Below are 24,048 nucleotides of genomic sequence, written 5' to 3'. Positions count from 1 at the left end.
CGTATCGCTCGTCGGAAACTCTCGTCGAGCTTGATCCTTTCCTCGAAGCTGCCCGTCGTCTGGATCCAGCGCGCATCCAGGAACTCTTGCAACGGGCGCATCCGGAGCCTGCACATGGGAATGAGGTAGATGCAGGAAGACATCATCCCGAGGAGGGACTTGATGGACCTCACCTTGGCCGCGTCGGCCACCAACATCCGTTGCACCTTGCCCAAGATGGTCCTGGTCCTCTCCTCCGACGGGGAGGCCAGAAGGGACACTGTGTCGAGCCTCGCTCCCAGAAACAGTGCGACTTGCGCGGGCACCAGGTGGGATTTGGCGTAGTTCACGGAGAATCCCAGGTCCGTGAGGAGTTGGACGGTCCTTGCCGTGTGGACCACGGCGAGCTCCCTCGTCTTGGCGCGGATGAGCCAGTCGTCCAGGTAGGGGTAGACGTGAATCCCCTCGCGGCGCAGCTGCGCCGCCACCGGTGCGAGGCACTTGGTGAAAACCCTGGGTGCCGACCGTAGTCCGAAGGGAAGGGCTTTGAACTGGTAATGACGCCCTTGGACCACGAATCTGAGGAATTTTCGGTGCCCCTTCAGGATGGGAATGTGGAAGTAGGCATCCTCCAAATCCAACGACGATAGGAAGTCTCCTTCCTCCAGCTGACCCAGGACGTGCTGGAGGGTGACCATCCGGAACTTCTGCGCCTTGATGAACTTGTTCAGGCGTCGCAGGTCCAGGATGGGGCGCCATCCTCCCGTCTTCTTCTTCACGAGGAAGTAACGCGAGTAGACTCCGGAGCCCCGAAGCCTCTTTGGGACGAGTTCGATGGCGCCCTTTCTGAGCATCGCCTTTACCTCCAGGAGAAGTTGAGGGACGTGAAGTTCTTTCCTGGCCACGGGGGGGACGCGCGGGCACCTTCTTTGAAACTCGAGCGCGTGGCCCCGGGCCAGGGCGTCCAGCACCCAACGGTCGGTGGAGATGGACTCCCACACGCTGACGAAGCCCGCCAGCCGGCCTCCCACCGGGGTGCTTCGGTGGGGGCCCGACCCCACGGCCGGTTCAATCCTGCTTGGACGCGGCCTTGCCGCCTTGGCCTCCTTGGCGACGACGGCGGGGTCCGCCAGACTTGCCTCGTCCTCTGTAGGCCTCTTGCGACGACGAGCGGGCCGCTTGACGGTAGGAAGCGAAACCGCCGCGGAACCTTTGGAGGCGCCCTTGCCTCCGCCGCTCCGAAAGGGCGTCCGCCGTTGCTGCAGTACTCCAAGGGCCCGGGCCGTCTCAGTATCCGCCTTGATGGCCTGAAGGGAATCGTCCACTGTCTTCCCAAACAGGTTGTTCCCGTCGAAGGGCATGTCCAGGACCCTGGTCTGGACGTCCTGCCGAAAGTCCGTCGCCTTGAGCCATCCGCGACGTCGAAGGCAAACGCCGTTGCCCATCTGGCGGAACCCAGTGTCGGCGATGTCCGTCGCCACGGTGATGGCGTGGTCCGAGGCCACCTCACCTTCCTGCAGGATCTCAAGGGCCTCCGCCCTCTTGTCGTCCGGCAGAAAATCCAGCAGGGGAGCTATCTTGTACCAGAGTTCCCTGTCGTAGCGGGCCACGATAGCCAAGGCGTTGGCCGCTTTAATCGTCGTCGCCGCCGACGAGATGACTCTGCGTCCCATGGCATCCAATTTCTTTCCCTCGCCGTCCGGCGGGGAAGTCGACGTGGAGGCCGCACCCCCCCCCGCTTTCTTCCTGGCTGCCGCGGAGACGACGGAGTCCGGGGTAGGCTGGGCCCGGAGGCATAGGGGGGCCGAGTCCGGGACCCGGTACTTTTTCTCGTACCGGTCTCTTTTCGCTGGCGTCGTGGAAGGGTTCTTGAGGAGGGAAAGGCCCTCATCCCAAATGTCGTCTAACAGAGGCACTGCGAGGACCGTCTTCCTCTTGGCCTCGCGCCGTTGGTAAAGGAAGCCTTCCTTTTTCTTCTCCTCAGGGCAGAGTTGGAAAAGCTCGGATGCCCTGGCGATCATTGAGTGGAACGATCCAATCTCGTCGGGCGGAGAAGCCCTGGTGGGAGGCGACGACGGAAAATCCTCGTCGTATGCCTCGTCGTCCGTACCCGTCGCTGCCGTGTCAGTCCCCGTATCATCCCCTCGGGTGGACGGGGAGGAGGGCTGGACGGGGCGCGACGGTTGAAAAGGAGGCGGTGGATGGATCCTTCTTTTCTTGGTAGGGGGAACACCAGAAGGTCCCGGTTCTGGATCCCCCGACGGGAGAGGTTCCTCCGTCGGTAACGGCAGTCTCGTCCTTATCTCGGAGCATAAGGACTGTATAGCCAACAAAATGGCCGCTGAGTTGTCTTGCGGCGCTGGCAGAGGGGAATCCGACGGGCGAGCAGGGGCCCCGTCGGTATCCTCGACGATGTCGTCGTCGTCACCTGCGTCGGGGCCCATTCCGACGGGCTGGTCTTGTTCCACGCCTAGGCCGTGGCTTAAGACCTCGATCAGTTCCTCTTCTGAGGTTGAGGCCGAATCGACGACGACGCCCTGCCCCCCCTTCTTCCCCACGGAGGGTTTCACGGGGGTCCTATCGATGGGCACGAAAGAAGACTCCCTCCGAGGAGGCAGGGAGATTCTGGGCCCCGAGGCCGCCACCACTGGTGCAGCCTCCACAGGCTGGGCCAGGGCCGCCGCGACCGTTTCGATAGAGGGCTTGGTCGAATGGATCAAGGCCTTCACCACCTTAGGTGCGCTCACCGCCTTATCCTTGAGGGAGGGGGCACTGCCACGCTCCTCCTCTGCCTTAGAGCTCGACCGGGGTCTCTCCAGGAGCTTCGCCGGGTGCTCGGCCTTCCTCTTACCCGACCCAGAGCATTGGCTCGTGGTTGATGGTGCCGGGGAGGGTGCGCCCTGCCTGGCGCCCGTAGAGCCCGACCGTTCGGCGCTCCCGGTGCCAGCGGACTCGCGGTGCTTGGCCTTATGTTGGGCCCCCGTCGCCGGGGCGCCCTCAAAGGTCTTAGAAGACCGCTCAGATTTCTTCTTCTTCTCGCCAGACGGGCTCTTACCCTCCAGCCAGCTGGCGAGACGTTGATGGCGGTCCTTCATGGTCCGTTCCGACATGTTGCCGCAAAACGCACAGTCCTTCTCCACGTGCGTCTTGTCCCCATGAAGGCAGTGAAGTTTTTGTGAAAAAGCGCGAAAAAATAGCACTAACGCTCGAGAGCAATAGCACGAGGATCCCAACACATGAACGTGCGGTAAAAATCTGAAGATGGCTGCCAGAGGCGGTGCTTAGGTAGAGGGCAGTCATTGGCTGTGGTCAGTATGACGCAGAGACCAGTGATTGGTTATTACTACGAAAGACAGATCAGAAACGAAACTGATACTGGTTTTTTCTTTACCGAGGATTCCCAGCCTGACGACGGGGAATATTCATGAGCATGTGAATCCATGCCAGACCCCATGCTGGAGAAACACAATGTTGACTTGTGTCTGGGGTTCTGGGTAATAAATTCTGGGCCGCTGCGTGCAAGTCAGACCTCTGTGCATTCCCACGGGTGTCTTTTTTTTTTAAAATTCGATTCACAACCACAGAATCTAGCTATTTAAGTAAGTATACACACAAGCGTACGGGGTGCACACTCGTATCCTCACTTTGTAAAGTAATGTTCTTGCAATTCCTAAATATGACCTCAGACTCATTCATGAACATAGCATTCACATACCTGCTTTGCTTGCAGCCTGATTCCCGATGGGAGCGTTGCCCCAGCCAGCAGTACCCAATGCTTCAGTGTTGTGCGGTCCCCAACCACTAGCAGTTTCCATTGGCTTCCCCCAAGCTGATGTTCCATTATCGACTGGAGCAGCCTGAAGGGGTCCTTCAGTCCAAGGTTCCCCCCAACCTTTAATAAAACAAGAAAAAGACCATCAAAACAGAAACACAGATGTGATGCTGGTAACACTAATATGTTTTCATGCCAAAGAACACAATTAGAAAATTAAAAGACATTAATAGAGTACACTTGCATCCAATTAAGCATGGTATGCACAGGACTCACTACCATTTAAAGCCCAAACTTGTAAGAAAATCAAACATTTTTACAGTCCCAGCTATACCTGTGCCAATGTAGATAGATGTGTGCATTGAGCCATCCATGCTGGAAAATCCACAATACTTCATGCTTAGGAATGTAGGTTCTATCCAGCATGTTGTGTGCATGACTGAATTTAATGAAATCAACGAATGTAATTTTTGCACCAATGAGAGGGATGGAGTATATTCTTAATTATTCATATCCTATCCTGAAAGTGAAGCATTCTATCTAAGCAGAACAGCTTAGAAAAGTCAGATAAGCGCCAACACCAAGCTTTTATAGTTAAAATTCTCAATACAAAAATAATAAAAGACTGAAATCAACATGTCCATCTGCATCACTCTGCACTTTGAAGATGCAGTTCCAGTGCCAAGCTGACTAAAGAGAATCGCAGTGGAGTTGCCAGTAGTTCTGGGAGTAATATTTTTTTATAATTTAATTTTGAACCTCTACTTCATCTGCTGTAATACAGTTCTAAATCGTCCCGCGCAAAGAGTAGAAAGCATGGTCTGTTTGCAGCAAATGTCAAATAAAAGTTTTACACATTCCAGAATTTCATTTAACTTGCCAGCAAGGTTGAGTACCAAGCAGAAATAAAAACGATTTGACTGTGCGAGTGGTAAAGTCCATTTTGAGAGGCCTGGAACAGTACCTATAACAGACTACTTCGCAAATCGTTTAACACATTATACAGGCTTACATTGTTGGAGTAGATCAATTGTATCCAAATAGAACAGAGAAATGTACAATACACGCACCATATCAACATTAAGAATGGATGTGTTTTTTAGAAATTTACATTTTAATCTTTTAAACACAGTTTCGTTAAGGTTGATAGATGTGATATTTTAAAGGTTTGTCTGTATTAAGTTTATGGATTATAACCAAACACAATAAAGAAAAAAAAAAGAATGGATGCAATATTGTTACAATGCTGCACATTTTTGTGCATCTAGGATAGTTGATTGAGGGTTGATAAAGGTTACCGTTAGTGTTATTTTTGTGTCTTGTGTGATGCATTTTAGATTTGTATAATTGTAGCGATTTCATAAGCAGGAGTCTTGAACACAAGTACATAAAAATAGAAGAAGCACAGAAACTGTTTGGCCACGAGATTGGCAGGGTGAAAGCTGAAACCACATTGGAATGACTATTTGAATCTGAAACAGGAGGAAGAACATGGGCCCAGGGTTTTCAGCTTGGAAATTGTTAAGCGGGGAGATGGAGAAGCATCTGCCACCTGCCACTGTCAATGTAGGGGTGGTAGCAAAATTTGTAACAGGGTGACTCGGAGCGGATAATGACTGCGTGCCTATGACAAAGTTAAATGGATTAGCAGGAAAAAGATTATAATGGGAACAGGGGCAACATGAATTGAACTAGTTGTAGCGCATGATGGAAAAGTGAGAGAACACCAAGCATGGCTATTGAGAGTGTCAGCGCGTGGAGAAATGAGTTAGTACCCGATTAAGAGAGCCTTTTGTTAAACTCTCTAGCCTCAAAGTGTCCATACATAACATCCATGTCAGATTTAGCATTGCAGGTCTGTGACGAAGTAGAAAGCTGTACTAAAAATGTATTGTATGCCAAGTTTAGGAGTGTGGGTCTTGCAGAAAGAAACCAAAGAACAAGTTACTTTCTTACCTGGTAACGTTCTTTCGATGGGATGGTCCGACGACGTATTCCATATCTATGACATGTAATCACCACAGCTGTGCTGCTTCGGAAACTTTTTTCGGCGTCTGCGTCGATGACGTCGATGCGCCGTCGTCGAGGACCTCCTCCGACGTCCTCTGATGTGATAAGTAGGACGCACGACGCCAGTAGCCTCAGTTGTAGTTTTTCCCCCCAGAACGTGTGACATTAGCCAACTGCCAGTCAGACACAAAGCCTTGCGGAACGTAAGCTGCAATCGCAAAAGAAATTCTGCAGCGGGGAAGGCAGGGAGGGAGCGATATGGAATACGTCGTCGGACCATCCCATCGAAAGAACGTTACCAGGTAAGAAAGTAACTTGTTCTTCGAGGGGATTGGGTCCTCCGAGGTATTCCATATCTATGACAGACTCCCAAAGCAGTACCAGAGCAAGGAGGAGGGAAAGAATTTAGAATCAAAATTTAGAATTGCCAATCAAATAGCAGAGCAAAGGACCGCCTTGCCAAAGGCCAGATCCTGTCCTCGGATGGAATCGAGGGAATAGTGACGTACAAATGTATGTACTGAAGCCCAGGTGGCTGCATCACAGATGTTGCGAATAGGAACACCCCTCTGCAGGGCAGTAGATTCAGCCATACCCCTGGTAGAATGGCCCCGTAAGCCAGCCGGTGAGCCCTTACCCCGCCAAGCGGTAACACTCCGAGATGGCCAAAATAATCCAGCGAGACAAAGTCTGTTTCATCACAGCTTGCCCCAAACGCTTTCCAGTGTAACCAATAAAGAGTTGATCGTCCACTCTGACCCGGGACATGCGTGAAACATAAAAGCTAGGATCAAGCCTATGGAGCCTCTCCTCTTCCTTACCAGGATGCGGAGGAGGATAGAATGCCGGAAGAACAACCTTCTGGGCCAAATGAAATTCCGTCACTACCTTCGGGAGAAAAGAAGGACGAACTCTAAGGACAACCCTGTCCTTGTGAAATACAGTGAAGGGTGGTTTAACTGAAAGTGCCTGTAACTCACTCACTCTGCGAGCAGAAGTAACCGCAACTAAAAACACAGTTTTCAGAGTTAACAGCCTCAAAGGGCAAGAATGTAAAGGCTCAAACGGAGCACCCACAAGAAACTTAAGAACAAGGTTTAAATCCCAACCGGGCACCAGGAAAGGTGACGGAGGGAACACATTAGTGAGCCCTTTCAGAAACTGTGAAATTAAAGGGATTTTGAAGTAAGAACACTCTTCAGACGAGCGCTTAAAGATGGACAGCGGCGCCAGGTAACCTTTAATGGTACCCACTTCCAAGCCCTTGTGGGCCAAAGAAAGTAAAAAGGACAGAACCATGGGGATGTCACATGCAAAAGGATCCACATTCTGAACTCTGCACCAGTCGCAGAACTTACGCCAACGGTACAGAGACTTTGTTGCTGGCCTTCGGGCCGAAAGCAACACCTCCATCACGTCTTCAGGTAGGTCCCAATCCTTATACCTCAACCTTTCAGAAGCCAAGCGTGAAGGTTGAGGGACCTGACCTCTGGATGGAGAACCTGACCCCCCTCCCGTGAGAGCAGATCGTCTCGGTAGGGACGACGACGTGGAGGGCAGATGGATAAGTCGAGAAGGTCCGGGTACCACGTCCTCCGAGCCCACGCCGGGCAATGAGGATCATCCGGGAACCGAACTTCCGTAACCTCCGCAGCACTTGCGGGATGACGGGGACTGGAGGAAACGCGTACAGCAGCGGGAATGACCACTCCACCACAAACGCGTCTCCTAAGGCTCCTTTTGGAGGAAATTCCCGCGAGCAAAACCTTTCGCACTTCCGGTTGACACTGGAGGCGAAGAGATCCACTTGAGGGGTCCCCCAAAGGGCGAAGATCTCCAGGAGAATCTCCTGAGCCAACTCCCACTCGTGAGAGATCGTGCTCTGCCTGCTCAGAGCGTCCGCCGTCACGTTGTCGTCTCCGGCCAGATGAACTGCCGAGATCGAAACTTCCTGCTGGATGGCCCAGAACTCGAGCTGCATCGCCTCCCTGCACAGAGGAAGTGACCCTGCCCGCCCCCTTTTTGTTGAGGTAGTGCATGGCCACTGTGTTGTCCGTCAGGATCAGGACATTCTTTCCTCGCACAGTCGGCAGAAAAGCCTTCAGGGCTAGCCTGACGGCCCTGAGCTCCAACAGATTGATATGGAGTCTGGACTCCGACGGAGACCAACGACCGCTGGCATGTGTCCGTCACAATCGTCATCTCCTCATCAGATTGTCTTCAAGGGCCCACCACAGGAGGTCCTGTGCGACCAAGGGCGGTACCTGAACGGGGTCCGACATCCTGCCGGAGGACTGTTACCACTGCATCTTGAGAGCCCATTGCAGAGATCTCACCCGCAACTGGCCTCTGGCACCAGAAGAATGCAGGATGACATGAGGCCGAGCAACCTCAAGAACTAGAGCGCTGTGAGACTGGGCATGCTGAAACCTGTGCACCATCTGCTGAATGTGATGAGCCCTCACCTGGGAAGGAAAACACTGCCCCAGGGACGTGTCGAGCACTGCTCCGATGTACTGGAGCCGCTGTGTTGGCGTCAAATGGGACTTCTTTAAATTGAGGGAGAAGCCTAGCCTGTGAAGGGAGTGGCAGGTGACAGACAGATGATCCAGGACTTGCTCGGGAGAGCTCCCCCTGATCAACCAATCGTCCAGGTAGGGGTAGACGTGAATCCCCCCTTGCCTGAGATGCGCTACCACCACCATGAGCTTGGTGAAAACCCTTGGGGCGGAGGTCAATCCGAACGGCAGGACCCGAAACTGAAAGTGCGAGTCTCTAACTGCGAACCGCGAACCTCAGGTACTTCTTGTGCTTGGGATGGATCGGCACATGTAAGTAAGCATCCTTGAGGTCAAGAGACACCAACCAGTCCTGAAGCTGAAGGGCCTGGAGGACTTGGGAAAGAGTTACCATCTTGAACTTGTCCTTCCTTAGGAGTTTGTTCAAACCGCGCAAGTCCATGATGGGTCTCAATCCCCCATCTTTCTTCGAAATCAAAAAATAAGGGGAATACCATCCCTTGTTCCTCTCCGCTACAGGCACCAGTACTATGGCGCCTTTCTCCAGCAGGGCTTGAATTTCCTGCGCAAGGAGCGGATGCGGACTCTGCAAATAGAGGTTCCCCGGTGGATTGTCGCGAGGCCTGTGCCGAAAGGGAAGACAGTAGCCGTGGGTTATGATCTCCAGAACCCACACATCTGAAGTAATGGCACGCCACTCTACAAGATGCTGCGCCAGCCTTCCCCCAACCGGCGAACCATGGGGCATGGCCTCATGACTGAGTGGTAGCGGCTGCGGCGTTACCTGAGGGCAAAGAGGCAACTGCCCAAGCGGCTTTAGCACCACGGGTATCCTGTCGTCCACCTCTGGTACCCCTGCGTTGGCCTCTTTGACTGCCAGCTCCTCTCGCTTTACTGAAGGACGAGTAATAGCGAAAGGAACCACCCCTCCATTGCTGTCCCCTAGGACGAAAAGGCGGAGGTTGGCGAACTGCAGCGCCCAACGACTTTGCTGCAGCTTTTGAGGTCTGCAACCTCTCAAGGCTCTAGTCAGCCTTGCTGCCAAAAAGGTGTTCACCGTCAAAGGGCCTGTTGAGGAGCCGGGACTGTACATCAGGAGCAAACCCCGACTTCCGCAACCACGCAAACCTGCGTATCACGGTGCTCGCCGCCATGGACCTGCTGACGCATTCAGCCAAGTCCAAACCCGACTGAACGGATTCGCACATGGCATCCTTACCATCCTGGACCATAGCAAGGAAACCATCCCGTTCGTCCCCTTCGGGAATATGTTAAGCCGCTAACGCAACACAGTTCCACAGAGTGTGAGTGAAACGAGACAAGGCACAAATGGAGTTGGCCGCCTGAAGCGCCATACCACCAGAAGAAAACACTTTCTTCGCCCAGCCATCAAAACGTTTGTCGTCCCTATCAGGAGGGATGATAGGGTACGACGCCTGCTTTGCCGGGGCCGTGGCCGCCTGCACCACCAAACTCTCCGGAGTGGGGTGCCTGGTCAAGTAGCAGGTGTCGCTACTGGCTGGATGGTATTTTCGCGACAAGGACCTGCCCACCGCCGGGAGACTCTCCGGAGCAGTCCAAGCCGCCGCCACCCTTCTCTGTAAAGCCATATGGAAAGGCAGTACCGGGTCAGTTGGGGGACCAACATCAAGGATGTCCGTGAGATCATCCTGCACAAACTCCCCCGGGGGAGCAGACCATCCCAAGTACTCAGAAACCCTAGCCATAAGGCGTCGGTACGAGGAATCGGCATGAGAGCCAGGCTCAGGCCGACAAAACTCCACCTCCGGAGAGGTGTCCAGTCCACTGGCATCATGCAGTGACTGCCTCAAATCGTCAAACTGACTATGGCCCGAGACAATTTCATCTGGAACCTGACTAGGAACCAGGCCATCAGAATCCTCATCCGCCTCTGAAATATATTCCAGGTGGCGAAAAGAAGGCACCCGAGAGTGCTTGCTCTTAACCAGAGCCTTCCTAGGGGGTTCCCCCGTGCCACGGGGTACCTCTGACACGAAAGGCGTGGAGGTCGTCGAGCGAATCGGCGTCGGCGTCGAGAGAACAGGCATCGGCGCCGAGAGGATCGGCGTTGAGGAAATCGGCGTTGACGTCAGATGCAGCGCTGCCAGCATCGACACAGTCCTCGAAGCCGGAGCTCCGAGCGTGTCCTTTGACGACCTGAGCATCGACAGTTTCGACGACTTCCTCGGAGCCTCGAGAAAGCCTATCGACGCCTCAGACATCGATGTCTTCCTCGAAGACATCACAGGTGCACACGGTCTCGAACGCGTCGAGGACCGGGACCTGGAACGGGTACGTCGAGAACGAGTTCCGTTGTCCGAACGGGACCTCTCCCGTGACTCGCGACGACCACTCTTGCGAGCGGTGTCTCTCGACCTCTCACGACCGACCCCACTGGGGGGCGCGGACGGCTTAGTACCCTGCGACTCGAGAATCGCCAGCATTTTCTTCCCGAAGGAAGCCCATTCCTCCGGCGTCACAGGGCTGGTGGGGTAAGCGACGTGCCGGGCAGTGTCCTCCGAAGAGGACCTGGAAGACAACCGGTGTCGGCGCTTCCGAGAATGCCTCGAAGAGGCTGAGAAGTGGCGAGACCGACTCCTAGAAGGAGACCCACAAGACTTCCGACGATGACGCGGAGAGTCTCCTCTCGAATCATCCGTCGAAAGCCCCGCAGACTTTGACTTCCGGGGATTGGACACCCGACCTACCGACAACTTCTTCTTACGTTCGCGTAAGGCTTTGGACGTGAGCAACTGGCAGTCGATACAGTCATCCGTGTCGTGGGCCTCCCCGAGGCACCAGAGGTAGGCGTTGTGCGAGTCTGTCACCGACATCTTGTACCCACACTCCCCGCACTTCTTGAAGCCCGGACGCGGGGTTGAAGACATCTTCACACGAAGGATTTTCACAAAAACGAACAGGTTCGAAGAACCGAGAAGAACAGAACTCCAAATAGTCGAGGCAGTAACCGAGATTCACGAAGCAACACGTTTGCGGAAAAAACGGAACTGAGGCTACGGGCGTCGTGCGTCCTACTTATCACATCGGATGACGTCGGACGAGGTCCTCGACGACGGCGCATCAACGTCATCGACGCAGAAAAAAGTTTCCGAAGCAGCACAGCTGTGGTGATTACATGTTATAGATATGGAATACGTCGGAGGACCCAATCCCCTCGAAGAAGAGGGTTGGGTTTGTATTTGCTATGTCATAAATAAATTGTATATTCAAGGGGATGGAGATACAGTGGAGGGCAGCCAATTGAATAATGGGGATTAGATTTCCTTGTATAAGGCCAACCCATTTGAATTTTAGGTAATGGCTTGTAAGGGAACATGAGGGAAATGTGGGAGTGTGTTAAGTGTTCTGGAAGTGTATATATACTGGGTTGTCTAGCCTCCCTCCCAGCAGCCGCTGTGAAATAATCTTGGTTTAGTGACATCTTTTGAAGAGGTGCAGTTATCCGAGGTCAAACCTTACAATATTTAAAGTGTATAGAATGGACTAGAAGGCCTGAAATAGATTAGGTTCAATACTGACATTCATGTGTAGGTTCAATCAAATAAAGACAGACCATGGAAACTAGTAAGTGCAACTGGTGCAGTGTTGTAAAACTGAAAGAGCAAGATGCAGCACTTTAGTTTCAGCTGCAACGCAAGCAATTGAGCCCATAATCTTGTAAGCTAAATTTTAAGTTGGCCAGCTTCACCTTATACAGTGGACAACCCAAAGTACAAAAGTTGCCTCTCCAGTAACCCTTTTGCAAGGAATATTGTGTCAAAGAAAATAATTTAGGATGGTTCATGAAAGCAAAACGGACTACAGAAGACAGAACAAGGAACAAGTTACTTACCTGTACAGTTACAGAACAACTGTACAGCACTCACAGATCTCAGCGTGCTCCCCTGTGCCTGAACTGCATTGTGAAGTGTCTAGGTGTTCAATTGCTACCCAACACTAACACCTGACAGCCTCTCTCGCTGCCCAGGTGTTCCAGTCCAGGTGTACAATTGCTATTTAGGCGTCCCAGTTTAGGTGTTCAACTGCTGCCTGACACTCAGAGGGCTGGACCTTCCTCCCGATATGTAGTCTTAAATTGGGTGTGAACTACCACGTACCTCTCCCAACTAAACCTCCCCTGTCACCTAGGTGTAACTATAACCTGACAGTTGACCACCGTCTACCTTCTGCAAGGCAGAACCCCTCTCCCGATAGCTAGCTGTCTCAATCTTGACCTCTGCCTTCCTTGCAGAACCTGGACCCAACCGCTGCTGTCCAAGGATCAGGAATCGAGCTGTTGAATCATCGCTTGGCTCCCGCCGAAACTTACACCCCTTCGGACATCTGATATCCTACACCCAAGAGTACAACTCATTGTAAACCACCTGCAAAACCTAGGCTCTCCACCTCCTGCTTCCCATCCTTCTGGATACTATCAGTACCTGGCATAATTGAATCCTAAGAACCAGACACCCCTGAACACCCAGCAACCACCAAAGCCAGTAGACACTACCATAATCCCCACCTAACTTACCGCACCCATAACAGCCGCGCCGCCCTCCTACGTACAATACTCCCCAGGACAGCCCTCCTGTTGTAAAAGGAACACCCCTAACCAACCAAATGAACAAGGACACCCTTGAAAAACTCCAAGATGCAACAATTTAAGAGGATTAAAATCAACACTAGTTTGGCACAAGGAACAACAATTGGACAACTGCCCTATAAACCCAACTCCCAGACCAACTCCCCCCTCCAAGGACCCAAAATTCCCCAACGCAGAATTGGATGCAAAGAGAAAAGGAACAGGTTACAAATAATAGGGGCATACACAGCGGTACTAGGCTGAGAGAGGAGCCTATCCCCAATTCCCTAAGCCTCGACCCTTAAAGGATATACTGATCTACCACATATCCACCCATCAATTGAAAGATAGACCACCTAGAATCGTACCAAAGAATGTCCACAGATCAATCGGGAAGGAAGGCAAGGTAATACCTAGCAATAACACCTTGGCCCACAATGTATTCACAGGCAGCAATGGACCACCGACAGCAAATAGATAGGAAGGAGAGGGGGAAATGTTAATGTAACACCACCACCTAAGTAGGGATAAAGCTCAAATGACTTAACTGGGACCAGCCTCGCCATTGCCCTAGAATCTAATCAGTCAGGAAAGGAGAAAGAAAGAATATACCTACCCTATGGACCACCGACAATAAAGAGGAAGGAGCAGGGAATGATAATATAACACCACTATCGAACTAGGGACAATGCTCGTCGAACCAGGTGTACCAAGCTCAATAACTTGGCTAGGAACCAGCCACGCCATTGCCCTAGAAATTAGACGGTCAGGAAAGAAAGAGGAAGAAATACCTACCCAGTATGACAACCGGATACATTAAACAAAACAACAAGGATTAAGAGACATATCCCACTAACCAAAACCTCACATTTCTGCATACTTAACTCACAAAAACCCATACCACCACTTCTCTCACAGCAAACTGCACGCACTTCACCACACCAACAATCAACACATATCGCAACAACAGCACATGAGGACTTGCTTCAATCCTATATCCACACCCAAGCTCAGCGCACAGTGAAAACCGAACTGAAGCTGCCAACAGCACACCACCTTCTCACTTTCCTACACCCTCTTCACCCTCTAACTCAACCCCCCCACCTCTGTTTACAGATCCGCCTCAGAGCCTGGAGACCAACTCCGTTGGTGGCGGTGCGCTATAAAAATACCTTTAACATTAACATATCAGATCTTGGGCTCTTCCCTGTGGATAACATGCCAGGGTTCTTCTGCTAAACCCATAGAAACCGATTGGCACTAAGGTGCCAAGTATTTCCGACCTGCAGCCATCACCAATAAAGGTTTTGCATCTGCCTTTCCCACTTTCCTACTAAGGATTCCCATGTTCCCTTACAGAGCCAAGCGCTGCAATGCCACTTACAGTGGAAGTCAGGTGCTATACAAGACCATTTAGATTACCAATGGCACAACCAACACATGTTGCTTTAAGGTTGTCATGCACATTTTGTGGTAAATAGACAACCTTGCTTTTGAAGGCAAACTCCCCTTGATGTTTTCATTTCCAGACATTTTTTAAGCCATACAACTGTTTGAAATAGGCAAACTAATTGGATAAGGATATTCGCGTTTAAAGTGAAGCATGGTCATTGTGGTGGGATGTATCCTGCCTTTATGGAATTTGCAATAAAGCATGGCAATAATTAATTCTGGTTGAATTTAGTACAGGCAGATTTCTATTTGTTAGTCTTGTAGAATACGTTCTTCAAGGAAGAAACACAAAGTAAGCCATGCCACAGTTTTCTGGTTCAGTGGGTTTTCCATCCACATTAATGTTTTTAATGTATTTTTGTAACACGTGTTCACAACAGAACTACACATGTAGGTGGCATTCATTTCAAAATTATATTTTGTAATGTTTTGTGCATGTTAGCTTAATGACTGTTACTGGATACATCTTTAAATGGTGTGAATGCTTACAGTTGGGCCCGTTCTTCTCTTTCAACCCCAAAGTAACTCTTTTATATCTTGAAGAACCATGAAATGTGATGTCTCAGATGTTTTGCATATTTTCACACTGGTGCAAGGAGAACTTAGGGAAAATTTAACTAGGTTACTCACCATAGTGACCACCTTAATCCTAGTCCATAGTCCCCTTTCCTCCATACTTATGGGACATCTCTCCGTCCCGTGGGACGGGACCATAGCACTTTGTAAAAAGCATCCAAAAGTTTTTCAAAAAAGTGTCCTTTCTCTCTTTCTTGCGCGGGGATCAGCCCGCAGAAGTAACCCCGCCCATCTCGGCTCTGCCCCGCGCATCGCCCATCAGTCCTTTTCTATCGCCAGGTCAAAGACCTTTTAGCAATAACAGAGGAACCTTATTAGAGGGTACGGCGGGTGGGCGTATGGAGGAAAAGGGACTATGGACTAGGAGTAAGGTGGTCACTACGGTGAGTAACCTGGTTATACTCCTATGTCCCGTCCCCTTTCCTCCAAACTTATGGGAGATTCCCAAGCACTCCTTACAGGAACTATGGGTGGATGGAAAAAAACCCTTGCCGAAACAAATTCATCACAGCCTGACCAAACTGCGCATCAGCTCTTGAGCTCATGTCAAGACAATAATGCTTACAAAAAGCAGATGGGGAGGCCCAAGTAGCTGCTCTCGTGATGGTCTCCCAGGGGACATATTTCTGAAAAGCAACCAGGGCTCCCTTACCCCGCACCAGGTGTGCATGAATGCCTTTAGGAGGCTTCAGCCCTTGGATGGTGTAAGACTCCGTAATGCAGGCGGCGATCCACGGAGAAATAGTCGCCCGCTTACCTTGTGGGTTACCAAAGGTCACAAACAGTTGAGAACTCCTAAGCTCCGATGTTCTGTCCAAATCTGACATTGAGACAATGAAAAACCCTTTCTGCCTCCGAGACAGGGTTCGGAAAAAAGACTGGCAGGGAAATTGACTGGTTCAGATGTAACTCCGATCCCACCTTCGGAAGGAAAGCAGGATTTGTCCGTAGGACCACCTTATCCTTGTGAAAGACCAAGAAGGGATGCTCCACCGATAAGGCCTGGAGCCCACTGACAAGCCTTGCTGACGTAACGGCGACCAAAAAGGACACTTTCCAGGACAGGTACTTGAGGTCCGCCGTGGCCATTGGTTCGAAGGGTTTATGACACAATTCTGTCAGGAAAACATTTAGATCCCACGCCGGGTGTAGATTACGAATTGGAGGATAAAGGCGTGCCAAGCCTGCAGAATGCCTCTTAACCACTGGGTTAGACAGAGTAAGAGCATTGGTCCGTAGAAAGGTAAGCGGAAACAGCTGAAAGATAAGTTCTGCATGACAGGAAGTGAACGCCCGACTCTGCTAAGGACAACACAAAGGACAGTACCGTGCCAATTGTAGCCTCCCTTGGGTCCAATTGCTTGTTTAAACACCAATGACAGAATCTGAGCCATTTGCTTCTGTACTGGGACATAGTCGAGGGTTTTCTGGCTGCCTGGATAATACTCATGTTATCCGCAGACAAGTTAAGATGTTCTAAAGACTTGAACTCAGGCACCATGCCGCCAAGCTGAGCGATTGTGGGGAGGGGTGCCACAGTTGCTGTTCTCCCTGGTGAAGAAGATCGGGGGTCATCGGTAACCTGATCGGAGTATACACCGACAGATGTTGAAGTTCTGAGAACCAAAACCTGGCCAGCCACCACGGTGCTATGAGTAGAAGAGAACAGTTCACTGAGTTCTTCAATTTGCAAATTGCTCGGTGAACTAGAGGCAGAGGCAGCAAAGCGTAAACCCTCATGTTGTGTATGGAATCTCGAGAGCATCCCCCAGAGAGGAGGCACCCAGCCCCCCTCTGGAGGCATACTGAGGAAGCTTCTTGTTTACCGCCGTCGTGACTGTCACCGTAGGGGCTGGGTCCTCAAACCCCGCACCCACCGACAGGATGCTGAGAGACGACCACCACTACAGGTCCACTCTCATGGAAGCCGGAATCACTATGAATTTGGAATCCGGATCCACAGCCTGATGCCAAGAACTCTGAAGAACCATCTGAGTTTGCCTCATCTTGAGAAGAGGAAGAGCCAACACGCACGAGGCCATGAGGCCCAGAAGCCTGTGGAACCACCAGGCCGACATGCTCTCCAACTGCGCAAACATATGACACGTGGCTAACAGATCCGCAATTCTGTCCCCGGTCAGGTACACTCTGCAGTCGATCGTGTTCCAGCGAAAACCCAGGAAAAACAAGTCCTGCGATGCAGTCATGGAAGATTTTCGCCAGTTCACAGACAGCCCAAGATGGAACAGGAGCTGTAAGAGAGACTGAAGATTGCACGCGGCTTTCAACGGGAAGGGCTGCGTAAGAGCCAGTCGTCCAAATACGGAAAGACATGGATACCCTACAGACAAAGATAGGCCGCAATCACCGACATCTTCGTGAAGACACGCGACACCGAGCTGAGGCCAACAGGAAGCACTCTAAAGTGGAAGTGCTACTCTCCCAAAGAGTAACAGATATCTCCTGTGTGGATTCCAAATCAGAATATGCATGTACGCATCCTGAAGATCCACCACGCTGAGCCAATCGCCCCTCTGCAAGGAAGACCATATCTGGCTGGGCGTGATCATCTTGAATTTCTCTTGGGGTAGGAAAAGAATGAACTGGGAAAGGTCTAGGATGGTGTGCAGGCCAGCCTGGTTGGGTTTGGGCACCATAATAAACAGCCAGGAGTAGAAGCCCTCCCCTCACTCCCCGAGGGTAACGGTTCCACCGCTCTGAGGTTCAGCAGCTTCTGCCCCTCGGCGTTCAGGGAGGACGATCCAGACAGCTGAAAAGGAGGATCTGAGGGTGGGGTAAGGGTTAGGGGTAAGCGGAAGCCCGCCCGAGCGACTGACAAAACCCATCTGTCTTCGGTGATGGTCTGCCACACCTCCCAATGAGAAGCAATGCGTCCTCGCACCGGGGTCTCGTGCGAGCGTGGAGAAACCTCATTTTGTAGGTTTTTCGGTGGTGGTGCCACATGAACCTGAGGAGGAGGCGGAAGAGCGGGAGAAAAACCGAGTCCATTGTTGCCTCTGGTGGTTATTTCCCGAAGGGGTATCCACTCGACGGGATTTCCGGTCAAGGAAGCCCCTGAAACCAGAAGAGGGCCGACTCTGCGACAACGGTCTTGGAGTTTTAAAAGGGAGCTTTAACTAGGACCGACAAGGACTTAGCTATCCGAGTGCTATCCTTCGTCTTGGTCAGCTCTACATCCTTTGTAGAATGAAACAGCTCCTTACCGTCAAACGGAACGTCCAACACCTTGTCCTGTACTTCCCTTGAAAATTTGGTGGCATGCAGCCATGCCTGTCGGGAGGTATCAACCCCCAGCATAAGGCCCCGAGCCGAGGTGTCTACGTGGTGAGCCGCAGCCTCCAGAAGATCCTGGGCCAAGACCCTGGTGTTGGATAATCCCGCCTTAAAATCCTCCAGCTTTTCGACCGGAATGAACTCCTCAAACTCCGACAGACCTTTCCACATCTGCATATTAGCCCCGAGTTAGCGAAAATCTTCCTCCAAAAGGGAGTCAAGAAGCTTGTCCTCCTTTCCCAGAACCTGAGTAGCTGTCGTGGAAGAGGATGCTGCAGGCCTGGACTGTAAGGTAGCTGCAGCCACCACTGTGGAGGAGGGGGGCAGACAAGATGACAAAGCCACCACTTCCGAAGAATGCAGCCTGTATCGCGCGTCAATCTTCTTATTGACGAAAAGTCCAGAGTGTGGCTTTTCCCAAAGCCTCCGGACCTCGGCCAGAACGTCCTTCTGCAAGAACATGCCAGTACGCTCCAAAGGAAACAGGGTGAATGTTGCAGAAAGCACGCCCTCCTGCGGAGCGGATGCCTCGGGTACCGGAACATCCAAGAAGCACATCATGTCCAGTACCCGATCATGGAAAGCTCCAATAGAGCGGGGCAGCTCCTAATTGTCCTAATCACCCTGCACGTCAGACAGGACAGGAACCTGCTGAGCCGTGTCGAGCACTACCTTGTCCACGGGGGACAATGGGGGCAAAGGCGGAAGAGTCGGGGAAGGCACCGTGGGCAAGGGAGACGCCGGCGGGACCACCAGAGGAACGGGTGGAGCCGGAGGCGCGGGTGGACATATCTCCCTAAAGAGCCCAGAGGGGGCCTCTTATGAGGAGGATAATTCCAGGGACGTAACGGGGAAGGCTACCACACCGGCCCATCACCCGACGTATCCACAAAAATAAAAGTTGTCGACCTCGCAGGCAATGAAGGAAGTGAGGCAGGGGTCCCCGTCGATGGATCAGGGGTCTTAACTTTAGCCTTAATATAAGGAACCTCGGCAGAGCCGGTACTATGAGGCCTGGATTGTTTCTGCCACATACCAATCGCCAAATTAGCCTTCCCAGTAAGGACCTCGGCACTGCCAGTAAAAGAAGAACTCTCCTTCTTTGCCCCCTGAACAGATCTGCCGTCGCCACAAGAGCGGGAATGGTGAGAAACAACCTTCACAAATAAGGCAATGTCAGACCTCTCAGAAATGTTGGTGACCTTAGCCTCTGTACGAGGTACCTCGGACCCAGGTCCGGTAAAAGCCTTAATAGCGCGGGCCTCAACATCCGTTCAGTAACACCAAGCCCCAGTGAGGCCTCGGGGGCAAACCCCGGTCTTATTTTTGAGGGAAGCCAATAGAGAGGCCTCAGAGCAAGCTCCGGTACCCCACGACTCAGTAGTACTGGGTCTACAAGCAGCCATCACAGGAGGGGCCACAGAACATAGTCCAGTATCCACAGGCCCCTTACGGAGACCCTCAGAGAAAACTCTGGTACTATTATTAGGCCCAACGGGCACCTCAGGGGAATCCCCGGTGACAGAGTGATCAACGCCCATCCCGGTTCGGGAAGAACCCGGGAAGGTGTCTCCCGGCTGGGGTGCTCTGAAAAGTAAAGAACTTACCGGGCGTTTCTTCTTTTTGTCGATAAACGCTTGAAAATGCGAAGGAGGAGTCCGTCGGAACACCTACTCCCACCACTCCAACCGACGCTGAAGTGCCCAGACCGAAAGGGAATCGCAGTAAAAACAGTAATCCCAACGGTGATCCGGACCCAAACACAATAGACAAAGAGGATGGGGATCCGCCCTTGCGAAACGTCGGTGACACGATGAACAATCTATAAGGAACAAGTTACTTACCTGTAACTGTTGTTCTCCAGCATGGGTCTGGCATGGATTCACATGCTCATGAATATTCCCCGTCAGGCTGGGAATCCTCGGTAAAGAAAAATCAGTATCAGTTTCGTTTCTGATCTGTCTTTCGTAGTAGTAACCAATCACTGATCTCTGCGTCATACTGACCACAGCCAATGACTGCCATCTCCCTAAGCCCCGCCTCTGGCAGCCATCTTCAGATTTGGTAGCACGTGAAGTGGCAGTATGACCAAGTGAAGAGCCGCAGAGGGGTAGGCGGGAGGGTTCGCATGTGAATCCATGCCAGACCCATGCTGGAGAACAACATTTACAGGTAAGTAACTTGTTCCTTCTCCAGCATGGGGTCTGGCATGGATTCACATGCTCATGAATAAGAGAATACATAGCAGTACACACATGCACAACCACGGGAGGTGGCAAAGGCTCAACATTAAGCATTAAATTCAAAACTCAACATTAAGCAATTCTTACCTCTTCACCAGGCTCACCTTAGGTGAACAGGTTGCGCAGCACTGCTTGGCCGACCCTGGACTCCTCCCTGGAATCCCGATCGACGCAGTAGAATTTCGTGAAGGTGTGCGTCGACATCCACGTAGCAGCCCTGCAGATGTCCAGCAGGGGCACACCAGATGGGAACGCCGTGGTAGCTGCGATCGCTCTGATGGAATGGGCTCTCGGACGGCAAGGCAGCGGTCGGTTTGCCAACCGATGACAGTACATGATACAGCCGGAGAGCCATCTGGAAATGGAAGCCTTCGAGAGAGCCTTCCCCTGATTGACAGGTCCAAAGTTCACAAAAAGTTGTGACGTCTTCCGAAAACTCTTCGTGCGGTCCATGTAGAACTTGAGCGCTATAGCCACATCCAGCGAGTGCAAAGTCCTTTCAGCCGGCGACGAAGGCGACGGAAAGAAAACAGGCAACACCAAGGGTTCGTTGAGGTGGAAGTCCGACGGCACCTTGGGCATGAAGGAGGGGTGCGTCCTGAGCACTACCCTTGTGTCGTGAAAAGTCAAGTACGGGGGCTTGCAGGAAAGGGCCTGGATCTCTCCCACCCGTCGTGCGGAGGTGATGGCCACAAGAAACGCTGTTTTCCAGGACAAGAACTTCAACGGAGCTGAGTGCAGAGGCTTGAACGGAGGTCCCATGAGCTTGGTCAGCACCACGTTGAGCTCCCACGCCGGGGCCGGGGCCTTCACCGGCGGGAACGATCTGAACAGTCCCTTCATGAATTCTTTCACCAGACGATGAGACCACAAAGACGTCCGTCCCGTGGTTCTGGTGTATCGGGAGATCGCAGCAAGATGAATCTTGATGGAAGCATGCGCCAGTCCAGCCTTGGCCAGCGTCAGTAGGTACGGCAGTACTTGAGGAGCCGTAATCCGTAGAGGGTTAATCTTCTGTGCGTGGCACCAGACAGAGAACCTCTTCCATTTGTGTCCGTAGCATTTAAGAGTTGAGGACGCCCTGGCCTTTGCAAGAACCTCCCTGCAGTCGGCCGATATGTCGTAACCTCCAAACGCACGCTGCAGGAGCCAGGCCTGCAAGTTCAGCGACTTCGGGTCGTGATGGGAGGATGGCGCCTCCTTCCCTGGAGAGAAGATCCGCGTCCACTGGCAGCTTGATTGACGGAGACGCTGACAAGTCCAGAAGGTCCGGGAACCATATCTGCCTCGGCCACGCAGGTGCGATGAGGATCATCCTGCACCGTGACCTCTTGAGCTGGTTGATGAGCCGGATCAGCAGCGGCAATGGAGGGAACGCATATAGGAACAGGCCCTCCCCAGGGGAACGAGAAAGCATCGCCCATGCTCCTCGGCTGGGGAAACCTGCTGGCGAACCTCCGGCACTTGGAGTTCGTCGCCGTCGCGAACAGATCGATCTGGAGTGTGCCCCACCGTCGGAAGAGGCGGTCCTCTAGATCCTGTCGTAGTTCCCACTCGTGGCACGAGCGCAGCTCTCTGCTAAGCGAGTCGGCGATGGTGTTTTTTATCCCTGCCAGATGAAACAGCACCAGAAACATCCCTTGGGCGACGGCCCAATGCCACAGATCCTGAGTCTCCTTGGACAGGGCTGGGGATCTGGTACCGCCCTGCTTCCTGATGTAGAACATGGTGGTGGTGTTGTCGGTGAAGATCCTCACCACCTTGCCCTTGAGGGACGGAAGAAAGGACCTGAGGGCCCAAAACACTGCACGGAGTTCCAGGACGTTGATATGGAGGGACTTCTTAGTCAGAAGCCAAAGGCCCCTCGCGTGCAGATTTTCGGTGTGCACTCCCCACCCTTCCAGGGAGGCATCCGTGGTCACTGTCTTCTGGTGGCCCGGGGTCTGGAAGTCCATGCCCGCCGTCAGATGGGCGCGGGTGCCCCACCACCGGATCGCTCGTCGGAAGCTCTCGTCGAGTCTGATCCTGTCCTCGAAGCTGCCCGTAGTCTGGAACCAGCGAGCATCCAGGAACTCCTGTAACGGGCGCATCCGAAGCCTGCACAGGCGGATGAGATAAATGCAAGAAGACATCATTCCGAGGAGGGACTTGATGGACCTCACCTTGGCCGCGTCCGCAACCAGCATCCGCTGCACCTTGCCCAAGATGGCCCTCGTCCTTTCCTCCGACGGAGAGGCCAGAAGCGCCACTGTCGAGCTTCGCTCCCAGAAACAGTGCATCTTGCGCGGGCACCAGGTGGGACTTGGCGTAGTTTATGGAGAATCCCAGGTCCGTGAGTAGTTGGACGGTCCTCGCCGTGTGCTCCGCGGCAAGCTCCTTTGTCTTTGCTCGGATGAGCCAGTCGTCCAGGTAGGGGTAGACGTGGATCCCCTTCAGGCGCAGCCGCGCCGCCACCGGTGCAAGGCACTTGGTGAACACCCTGGGTGCCGACCTCAATACGAAGGGAAGGGCTCTGAACTGGTAGTGACGCCCTTGGACCACGAATCTTAGAAACTTTCGGTGTCCCTTTAGGATGGGGATTTGGAAGTAGGCATCCTCCAAATCCAACGACGACAGGAAATCGCCCTCCTCCAGTTGACCCAGGACGTGCTGGAGGGTGACCATCCGGAACTTCTGTGCCTTGATGAATTTGTTCAGTCGTCGCAGTTCCAGGATGGGACGCCATCCTCCCGTCTTCTTCTTCACGAGGAAGTATCTTAAGTAAACTCCGGAGCCCCGAAGCCTCTTTGGGACGAGCTCGATGGAGCCTTTCTTGAGCATCGCCTTTACCTCCAAGAGAAGTTGAGGGACGTGATGTTCCTTCCTGGCCACTGGGGGGACGCGCGGGCACTTCTTCAGAAACTCGAGCGCGTGACCCTGGGCCAGGGCGTCCAGCACCCAACGGTCGTTGGAGATGGAGATGGACTCCCACACGCTGACAAAGCTCGCCAGCCGGCCTCCCACCGGGGTGCTTCGGTGGGGGCCAGACCCCACGGCCGGTTCAGTCCTGCTTCGACGAGGCTTTGCCGCCTTGTCCTCCTTGGCGACGACGGCGGGGTCCACCCGACTTGCCTCGTCCCCTGTAGGCTTCCTGTGACGATGAACGGGCCGCTTGACAATAGGTGGAAAATCCGCTGCCGGAACCTTTGGAGGCACCCTGCTTGCCTCCACCGCTCCGAAAGGGCGGCCGTCGTTGCTGGAGAACACCGAGAGCCCAGGCCGTCTCTGTGTCAGTCTTGATGGCTTGTAGGGAATCGTCCACTGTTTTCCCAAACAGGTTGCTCCCGTCGAACGGCATGTCCAAGACTCTGGTCTGCACGTCCTGACGGAAGTCCGTTGCCTTGAGCCATCCACGCCGTCTAAGGCACATGCCGTTGCCCAACTGGCGAAATCCAGTTTCAGCGATGTCCGTCGCTATCGTAATGGCGTGGTCCGACACCACTTCTCCTTCCTGCAAGATCTCTAGGGCCTCCGCCCTCTTGTCTTCTGGTAAGAAGTCCAGAAGGGGGGCGATTTTGTACCACAACTCCCTGTCGTAGCGGGCTACGATAGCCAAGG

At 52.8% G+C, this 24,048-nt stretch overlaps 1 protein-coding gene across 3 annotated transcripts in view; it reads right to left on the bottom strand.

Annotated features, from left to right (window-relative positions):
- TNRC6A (trinucleotide repeat containing adaptor 6A) overlaps positions 1–24,048 on the bottom strand; it is an 853,894-nt gene that overhangs the window by 455,891 nt on the left and 373,955 nt on the right. For all 3 annotated transcript variants that reach the window (XM_069647380.1, XM_069647382.1, XM_069647381.1), the window contains one exon: positions 3,695–3,871. In XM_069647380.1, coding sequence (XP_069503481.1) covers positions 3,695–3,871 — 177 coding nt within the window. The remainder of the gene's footprint in view (positions 1–3,694; positions 3,872–24,048) is intronic.

The sequence above is a fragment of the Ambystoma mexicanum genome, chromosome 2q (genome assembly GCF_040938575.1).
Source record: "Ambystoma mexicanum isolate Mex_15411 chromosome 2q, UKY_AmexF1_1, whole genome shotgun sequence".
Lineage (NCBI taxonomy): Eukaryota > Metazoa > Chordata > Amphibia > Caudata > Ambystomatidae > Ambystoma > Ambystoma mexicanum.
The sequence above is the reverse complement of the archived record's forward strand: the minus strand, read 5'-3'. Positions and strand labels throughout refer to the sequence as shown.